This window comes from Oncorhynchus masou, unplaced genomic scaffold (genome assembly GCF_036934945.1).
Source record: "Oncorhynchus masou masou isolate Uvic2021 unplaced genomic scaffold, UVic_Omas_1.1 unplaced_scaffold_3842, whole genome shotgun sequence".
Taxonomy (NCBI): Eukaryota; Metazoa; Chordata; class Actinopteri; order Salmoniformes; family Salmonidae; genus Oncorhynchus; species Oncorhynchus masou.
The window spans coordinates 7,930-17,989 of record NW_027010244.1 but is presented as its reverse complement, the minus strand read 5'-3'; the positions used below and the strand labels follow the sequence as shown (position 1 = coordinate 17,989).

Below are 10,060 nucleotides of genomic sequence, written 5' to 3'. Positions count from 1 at the left end.
AGAGAGCCACATCAAATTACAGAAATACTCATCATAAACATTGATTAAAGATACAAGTTTTAAACACATGATTAACTTCTTGGTGACGGGGCAGTATTTTCACGTCCGGATGAAATGCATGCCCAAATTCAACTGCCTGCTACTCATCCCCAGAAGATGAGATATGCATATTATTAGTAGATGTGGATAGAAAACACTCTGAAGTTTCTAAAACTGTTTGAATCATGTCTGTGAGTACAACATAACTTATTTAGCAGGCGAAACCCCAGAGGACAAATCGTTCAGATATTTTTTGTTATTGAGGTCACTCTCTTTTCAATGAGGTTCCATTGGGAATCCAGATTTCTAAGGGACCTTCTTGCAGTTCCTATCGCTTCTACTGGATGTCACCAGTCTTTAGAAATTGGTTGAGGTTTTTCCTTTCTGTAATGAAGAAGTACGGCCATCTTGAACGAGGGTAACTTGAAGTGTACTGTTAGATAGGGGCGCGTGACCAGAAAGCTAGCTACAGTTTGTTTTCCTCCTGTTTTGAACACAGATCATCCCGTCTTCAATTTTATCGATTATTTACGTTAAAAAAAATACAAAAGCTATATTACAAAAGTAGTTTGAAATGCTTTAGCAAAGTTTACAGGTAACTTTTGAGATATTTTGTAGTCATGTTGCGCAAGTTGGAACCAGTGTTTTTCTGGATCAAACGCGCCAAATTAATTGACATTTTGGATATATATCGACGGAATTAATCGAACAAAAAGACCATTTGTGATGTTTATGGGACATATTGGAGTGCCAGTTATATTATATTTTTATTTCTGCGTTTTGTGTCGCGCCTGCAGGGTTGAAATAGACTTCTCTCTCTTTTTTTACTATGGTGCTATCCTCAGATAATAGCATTGTTTGCTTTCGCCGAAAAGCCTTTTTGAAATCTGACATTTTGGCTGGATTCACAACAAGTGTAGCTTTAATATGGAGTGGCAGGGTAGCCTACTGGTTAGAGTGTTGGACTAGTAACCGCAAGGTTGCAAATTCAAACCCCGAAGGTACAAATCTTTTTTTCTGCCCCTGAACAAGCAGTTATCCCACTGTTCCAGGGTAGTCATTGAAAATAAGAATTTGTTCTTAACTGACTTGCCTAGTTAAATGAAGGTTAAATAAAAATATGCTATCTTGCATGTGTGATGAAGTTAGATTTTTATAGTAATTTATTTGAATTTGGCGCTCTGCATTTCCACTAGCTTTTGGCCAGGTGGGACGCTAGTGTCCCACATATCCCAGAGAGGTTTTAAACATACTTCTCCTTAATGCAACTAATGTGTCAGATTAAAAAAAAGTTTTACGGTAAAAACACACCATGCAATTATGTTAGGTCAGCGCCTAGCCACAAAAAAAACATACAGCCATTTTCCAACCAAGGAGAGGTGTCACAAAACTCAAGAAATAGCGTTTTAAATATTCACTTACCTTTGATGATCTTCATTGGAATGCACTCCCAGGAATCCTAGTTCCACAATAAATGTTTGTTTTGTTCGATAACGTCTATCAATTATGTTCAAATACCTCCTTTTTGTTTGCGTGTTTAGTTCACAAATCCAAATTCACAAGGCGCTGGCACGAAAAATCAAAACAGTTCCATTACAGTTTGTAGACACATGTCAAACGATGTATAGAATCAATCTTTAGAATGTTTTTTTTTAAATCATAAATCTTCAAAAATATTCCAACTGGACAATTCCTTTGTCTTTAGAAATGAAAAGGAATGCGGCTTTCTCTCACAGCTGAGCGCTCATGGCATTCTGCCAGACCGCTGATTCAAACAGCTCTAATTCGCTCCCCCCTTCATAGTAGAAGCCTGAAACAACGTTCTAAAGACTGTTGACATCTAGTGGAAGCCTTAGAAAGTGCAATATGACCCCACAGACACTGTATATTGGATAGGCAATCACTTGAACAACTACAACCTCAGATTTCCCACTTCCTGGTTGGATTTTTTTCTCAGGTTTTTGCCCGCCATATGAGTTATGTTATTCTCATAGACATCATTCAAACAGTTTTAGAAACTTCAGAGTTTTATATCCAAATCTACTAATTATATGCATATTCTAGCTTTTTGGCCAGAGTAGCAGGCAGTTTACTCTGGGCACCTTATTCATTCAAGCTACTAAATACTGCCCCCAGTCCCAAAGAAGTTAAAGCCCCAGCTGACTGGCTCCCCAAAGGGATGATCAGACAGTGATGACATTTATTGTATACCTATAGCAATATGTTCTGTCAGATCACTATCAGATAGATCCAGGTCGACTATGCGGTTGATGTATTGGGCGAATAACAGTTTTCACGATCGATGGATTGGTTATTACAAATAATGGCTTATCAAATTGCTGAATAATATGAATTGAGAAGATCACAAATTAAGCCTTTTTCACGTGATATGCGACACGTACCAAATGGCACCATATTGAGGTGCACTATGAAGGGAATAGCATGCCATTTGAGAATGTGTTTGACATTCATGACATGTTCTTCTCTGTGTCGTTGTCTAGGTGTGCCCACACCAACGGCGGAGATCCTCCACCACACACTGAGCATGCTGGTCCGGGAGAGGAAGATCTACCCTACGCCGGAAGGCTACTTCATCGTCATGCCACAGACCTACTTCATCACGCCCTCTCTCATCAGGACCAGCTCCAAGTGGTACCACCTGGACGAGAGGTTGCCTGATCGCAAGCAGCAGCAGCAGTGTACCTCCCCCTCTCTGGAAACATCCTCCCCTCCACCTCTGGCTGTGTCAGGGACAGGTCCTATCCTAAGAACCATGGAGACTTTTATAATGATTACCGTTATAACCCCCCCAGCCACCATACCACCCTCACCAGGAAGTCCCCCAAGGAGCACAGGGAGGCCTAATCACCCGGAAGTGTGGCCTCTGCAGGGCGAGGAGACGCCCATGGCCATGCCGCACAATGTGGAGACGGAGATCATCAGACGGATAAACCCAGACCTGACAGTGGAGAATGTGGCGAGGCACACGGCCGTGATGAAGAGGTTGGAGGAGGAGAGCGCCCAGAGGAGCAAGGCCAGCTCGTCAGCCCAGCGCAGCTCACACAGCAGGAGGAGCCGTCGTCATCGCAAGCCCCAGGGTAAGCCCTCATGCTCCCACATTAAGACCCGCACCACTCGGGGGGACCCCTTTGAGGGATCTAACCTGGACATGGTGGCTGAGTGGGACTCCCATCCCTACAGCTCCTCCTCCCTGGAACACAGCCATGCCCGCCACCTGGCTCACAGCAACCCAAACATCATGGAGTCCCACCTGCCCATCACCCCAGAGTGGGACGTGTCAGGAGAGCTGGCCAAGAGGAGGACAGAGATGCCCTTCCCCGAGCCGTCGCACGGACCGTCGCACGGACCGTCCCACTCCAAGGTGTACCACAGCCACACACGGGAGAGGAAGTCACGCAACGAGCGCTCAACCAACAAGGCCAAAGAGCCCTTCCTCTTCCCCCTCGGCTGGCTCGTGCCTTTCCCCAGGCAGCACAGCTCCACACTTCTCTCCCATAGCCCTGGCCTGCAGATGGAGGCAGTGACCAGAAGCACATCCACCTTTCAATGGGTGACATGGTCTAGCTGGAAGTAAAATCAAAGTTTGTTGGTCACGTACACCGTTTAACAGATGTTTTAGCGGATGCAGCAAAATACTTATGTTACTAGCTCCTAACATTGCATTAAATTATCAAACAAGTACACAAATACAACAAGAAATGGGTGTGATCAGACTTTTTGACATGCTGTTACTATCTAAACCACTCATGACATCATTCCAAAGAAGTGTCTTGTCATACAGATTTTAGGCTGATACCTTGCATATTATCAGTCATATAATCTTTAAAACAACTCCATTGTAGAGAAAATCAGACAAACCATGAATGAGGACCACACTTGTCTAAATCTGCCAGAGACTAACTCACATATTACTCTTCTCTTATTCTCTCTTCTCGCTTACCCATCTTTTATTCTCACCTTTTGTTACTTCCTCTCTGGGCAGTGATTACATCAGTTAGTGGTTAATATGGAGAGAATATCACATTTTGTTTTACTTGAAGGGAACTACCTTACCTGGAAGTTCTGGAAAACTTTATAGAAAATGTGTCAACAATCAATCAATCATATACTTTCTGTCACGCCCTGGTCTATATTTATTATGTTATCTTCATGTATTGGGTCAGGCCAGGGTGTGACATGGGTTTATTTGTAGTGTGTTTCATCTTGGGGTTGTGTGGGGTGTATAGATTAGTCTATGGCTGCCTGAGGCGGTTCTCAATCAGAGTCAGGTGATTATCGTTGTCTCTGATTGGGAACCATATTTAGGTAGCCTGGGTTTCACTGTGTATTTGTGGGTGATTGTTCCTGTCTCTGTGTTTGTTGCACCAGTCAGGGCTGTTTCGGTTTGTTGTTTTGTATTTTTCGTGTTCTTCATCATTAAAGATGTATCGAACGAACCACGTTGCATGTTGGTCCGATCCTTGTTCCACCACTTCGTCAGAGGAGGAGATGGAAGAAAGCCGTTACACTTTCTGCTCTCACACAATTCCACACAAACAACGGAAGCCCAGGTAACAATCTCCTCATTCTCTTCACTGTTCTTTTTTTCTTTCCCTTCCTCTCCTTTCTTCCTTTGGTCAGCACACGAGAGAACCTGGCCTCAAACACCTCCAGCATTGTGGAGAGCAACAGACGTCCGAATCTGGCTCTGAGTCCCGGACACCTGGGAATTACCACAGGCAACGGTCCACCTTTCACCTTCCAGACCATTCCAGAGCTGCTCACCACCCAACCCGAGAAACTGCAGAAACCCTCAAACTGTTTGGCCTCCATAACGAGTGTGTGACATTGGCTGGAGTGGGAGATAAAAAAGAGACAAGTGTTGGGTTTGGATGTATACCCTACACCTCCACCTCACTGGGACTGTTACAGCATGCAGACTGACAGCCAGCTCAAGGACTGGTACTACATCTGTCATTCAATGATTTTGGATTAGTTATCATCTTCCGTTGGGTTATATTTGAATTTGTGATGCTCACTACTACAATAACAACACTTTTTCTCACAAGAGGACATTTATGAAAATATTTTAAAGTATTGATCTTTTTCAAACCCATTCTAAAACTTGAAAAATAAAATAATGTAATTCTACTGGTTCTTTTAGGTATTTGTTTTTACTGAGCAGTTTTTATTTCTTTAATGTGATTGATTTGACGTTGACCTGCCAGTTGACATTCTGTAATTTGTTTTGGTGTCAAATTTATAATCCTATAATCTCAGGTCACGTGTAATAATTATACTATTACATTTATTTGGCTGTGTGGCTGTTCAGCTTTCTAAACATACTCCTTAGCCCCTTCTACTGGCTCACATAGGAGCCGTGCCATAATGCCATACCTACAGAATAGTGATGGGAAGTTCAGCTCTTTTTACTGACTCTGATCTTTGACTCATTCAGTCAAAATAACAAATCAAATTTATTTTTATAACCCTTCGTACATCAGCTGATATCTCAAAGTGCTGTACAGAAACCCAGCCTAAAACCCCAAACACCAAGCACTGCAGGTGTAGAAGCACGGTGGCTAGGAAAAACTCCCTAGAAAGGCCAAAACCTTGGGGGAAACCTAGAGAGGAACCAGGCTATGTGGGGTGGCCAGTCCTCTTCTGGCTGTGCCAGGTGGAGATTATAACAGAACATGGCCAAGATGTTGAAATGTTCATAAATAACCAGCATGGTCAAATAATAATAATCACAGGCAGAACAGTTGAAACTGGAGCAGCAGCACGGCCAGGTGGACTGGGGACAGCAAGGAGTCATCATGTCAGGTAGTCCTGAGGCATGGTCCTAGAGCTCAGGTCCTCCGAGAGAGAGAAAGAAAGAGAGAGAGAATTCGAGAGAGCATACTTAAATTCACACAGGACACCGGATAGGACAGGAGAAGTACTCCAGATATAACAAACTGATCCTAGCCCCCCGACACATAAACTACTGCAGCATAAATACTGGAGGCTGAGACAGGAGGGGTCAGGAGACACTGTGGCCCCATCCGATGACACCCCCGGACAGAGCCAAAACAGAAGGATATAACCCCACCCACTTTGCCAAAGCACAGCCCCCACACCACTAGATGGATAACTTCAACCACCAACTTACCATCCTGGGACAAGGCCGAGTATAGACCACAAAGATCTCTGCCACGGCACAACCCAAGGGGGGCGTCAACCCAGACAGGAAGATCACATCAGTGACTCAACCCACTCAAGTGACGCACCCCTCCTAGGGACGGTATGAAAGAGCCCTAGTAAGCCAGTGACTCAGCCCCTGTAATAGGGTTAGAGGCAGAGAATCCCAGTGGAAAGAGGGGAACCGGCCAGGCAGAGACAGCAAGGGCTGTATATTTTGACTCATTTCATTCGTTTGAGCCAATAATGCCCAGAGCACGCATGATTCCCTGTTGGCAAATGATGAACTGAAAACTTTTGAATAGTCATGATCCTACAAGCCTCTCGTTCACGTCGCTGTCATTTGTGCATGAGACTTGTAAAAGCGTGTTAAAAAATGTATATTTGTTGATTTCTGGGCATACAAATTACAATTTATTGGGCAGGAAAGTCATTTGGGGGTGGGTGTTCTGTGTTCTGTTATTTTCACCTGGGGAGACTGATGTTTTCAGCACCCCTACTTCCCATGGATATTTCAAGATACATTTGAAATGAGGTCTAGTTGTGGGCAGCAACCAGACTAGATTGTAAATTACTCTTGGCGGAATGCGTTGCTTGACTGCCGTAAGGGTGATTTGCACAATATCGTTACAACTGAATCACCCCAGACGAGTTTGTTGAGCAGAGGCTGTAAATGTTTTGGTTCTACAAAGCTGTGTCCATCATAGAATTCTATAATCAATGAATTGCATCCCTTCTTGCACCATGCGATAATGATCAGTTCGAAACATAAATTTTTCTTCTAAATGCTGCCTGATCTACTTTGCCTGCACGCACATATGACAGACAGTTGGTCGGAGCACGTCTCCAAGGTTACCAGAGGAGCTCATATTAATCCTGTTTTACACTTAATTGCGGCCAACATGTCAAACTAAGCACTAAAATGAACAGGTTACTCAGAAAATGAGTCAGTAAAAAGAGTAGTTCAAAAAGAACGAATCGTTCGCAAACTGCACGTCACTAATACAGAGCTCTGCTAGACTAGTATGATAACACTTTACATGAACCCTCTGTCATAAGTCCTACATCATGATAATATAACATATAATAAACCGTTATGACAACTTATTTACCACTATCATAACAGAAACAGTTTTTCAGGCCAGCAAATTGTCTGGGCATACAGCTATACAATACGTATACTTGCGTAATGGTTCGTGTCATGACTGTGTCAAGTGAATTGCCATAGGCAGACATAAGGAGCTGCCATCCCGCATGCGGGAGCGTAATCATCGCCTGACACTAATTAGCATAACGCAACGGACATAAATATCCCTAGAAAATATTCCTATTCATGAAAATCACAAATGAAATATATTGAGACACAGCTTAGCCTTTTGTTAATCACCCTGTCATCTCAGATTTTCAAAATCTAGCCAATGCTAGACAAGCATTTGTGTAAGTTTATCGATAGCCTAGCATAGCATTTTGTCCAGCTAGCAGCAGGTAACTTGATCACGGAAATCAGAAAAGCAATCAAATTAAATTGTTTACCTTTGGTGAGCTTCGGATGTTTTCACTCACGATGCTCCCAGTTAGATAGCAAATGTTCCTTTTTCCAAAAATATTATTTTTGTAGGCGAAATAGCTCCGTTTGTTCTTCACATTTGGCTGAGAAATCGCCCGGAAATTGCAGTCACGAAAACGGCGAAAAATGTTCCAAATTAGCTCCATAATATCGACAGAAACATGGCAAACGTTGTTTATAATCAATCCTCAAGGTGTTTTTCAAATATCTATTCGATAATATATCCATCGGGACAATTCGTTTTTCAGTAGGACCATTTGGAGTAATGGCCACCTCTGTATTTTACGCGAGATTCTCTCTGGGAGCATCAGGTGACCACTTGCGCAATGTAGCTGCCTATTCTTCAACATAAATGCGTAAAACTATGTCACAATGCTGTAGCCACCTTGGGGAATACAGAGAAAAAGTGATCTGGTTGATAGCCCATTCACTGCTCAATAGGGTCTCATTCAAAACAGAAGGCACTTCCAGATTGGATTTTTCTCAGGCTTTCGCCTGCAACATCAGTTCTGTTATACTCACAGACAATATTTTTACAGTTTTTGGAAACTTTAGAGTGTTTTCTATCCTAAGCTGTCAATTATATGCATATTCTAGCATCTTGTCCTGACAAAATATCCCGCTTAAAACGGGAATGTTTTTTTCCAAAAATGAAAATACTCTAGATTCGCAACAGGGTATTAAGTAAGGTGGGTTGAAGGATACCAGGCCTGGGCAGAAATTAGTTATAGTTTATCTGAAAATACAGACTTTTCAAATAGTTGTGGTAGTCGAAAATAGTTTATATTGACTTTCAACTAAAACAAATTTTCTTTGAAATTCAAATACAGGTCTACATTTTTTATAGTTGAAAGTGTTTTGAATACCTCTCAGAAAACCAAATAACATTTGAAGGTATTTCAATATATGCAAGTTATTTGAAAACAAAAAAATAAATATTTGATGAACCAAAAACTACAACAGTTAGTTTAATTCGTGTAAATATATGACCATAAGCACATGGTTTGGAAGGCTCATAGATATTAATATAGCCTAGAATTAAATACGAGGGACATGAAAGCCCCTCAACGTTAGACTACCTTTGCGGCTTCAAAATGACTAACAAATATATTTTCATAATGAGTGAGCCATAAAGTAATACAGTAATACTTGACATCAAGTTCTTACACATGTGCAGTAACTTAGTGTTTTTTACAATAATAACATTGTTACATAGGACTTTGGAAATTGCTTTCTAATTGCAATAATAATGGCGTTATTACAAACGTAGAATAAGGAACTGTCCCTCTTCCTTGTGTACAGTAGTTACAAAACCTGTAAGCTCATTACTATGCAATTACCAAAGTAGTATGTAAAATGTTTCTCCCTGAAAGTAATTTGTTTTATTACACAGGCCAAATGCAGTTTAATATTAAGTGTTTACTGAGAATACTAACTGTAACAATATATGGCTATTAAGTGTCAAAGGGAAACTAAATATGCCAAAACTATCTTCTTGAATCAAATACAGCCAAGGTAGTTTGAAAATCATGTTCCTTTGTATTCTGAACTATTCCTTTAAATATGGTATAGTGAGTGCTTGAAAAAAGAACACACCCTCAGATGGACAAAGAGGTGAAAAGTGTTTTTTTCTAAGCATCCAACTTGCTGTTTGCAAGGTTTGCAAATGGCTTTGAATTACTCTGCAGTACTTTTAGGTATCATCAAATTTTCAGTGGCATGTTGAAAGAGTCATATTGTAGTTTTTAATTTATGGGCATCTTATTTATGGGCATCTCTACAAAATATCATTGGCTAATTGGTTTGTCTTGATTATGTACACCTGGGACAAAGGACATTCAGGTGAATGGACATTTACACAATTTTCAGTTAGAAATGTATTGTGTAGATCAAATATGACTGTCAGATATTGGAATAGTGTGTGCTCTATTCTATTTGTGTCTTCAACATGCAGTTCCTGAAACAGCCCTGCCATTAGTCTGCCAATCAAATATTTTCCAAAAAATATTAACTTCCTGAGATCGGTGTTCAAATATTTACAAAAGTAGTTCCTTTCTGAGATCTGTAGTCAAATAGTTTTAAAAAGTAGTAATTTTCTGTATTCAAATAGTTGTAGTCACCTTGAGAGTAACTATTTGTTCCCCATATTTTTTTTCCTACAAAGCATACTCACTAAAGACCACTTTGGAAAAGTGAGAAAAAATAACTAATTCCTGTTTGTTCCCCCTGAGCCACCGTCACAATAACAGCCAGAAACACTTTCTCAAAATG

The 10,060-nt window shown here is 41.2% G+C and overlaps 1 protein-coding gene across 1 annotated transcript; it reads left to right on the top strand.

Moving 5' to 3' along the window:
* Positions 1-2,260: 2,260 nt before the first annotated feature.
* Positions 2,261-4,885, top strand: LOC135534703 (storkhead-box protein 2-like). Its single transcript, XM_064961606.1, has 3 exons — positions 2,261-2,267; positions 2,541-3,630; positions 4,681-4,885. Exons 1-3 carry the CDS (start codon positions 2,261-2,263, stop codon positions 4,883-4,885), a joined length of 1,302 nt encoding a protein of 433 aa, XP_064817678.1.
* The last annotated feature ends 5,175 nt before the right edge of the window (positions 4,886-10,060 follow it).

Bases quoted from the DNA above. Each gene is read 5' to 3' on its own strand.
- LOC135534703 (XM_064961606.1), top strand. The intron at 3,631-4,680 runs GTAAAATCAAAG...TCCTTTGGTCAG, and splicing joins GTGACATGGTCTAGCTGGAA to CACACGAGAGAACCTGGCCT.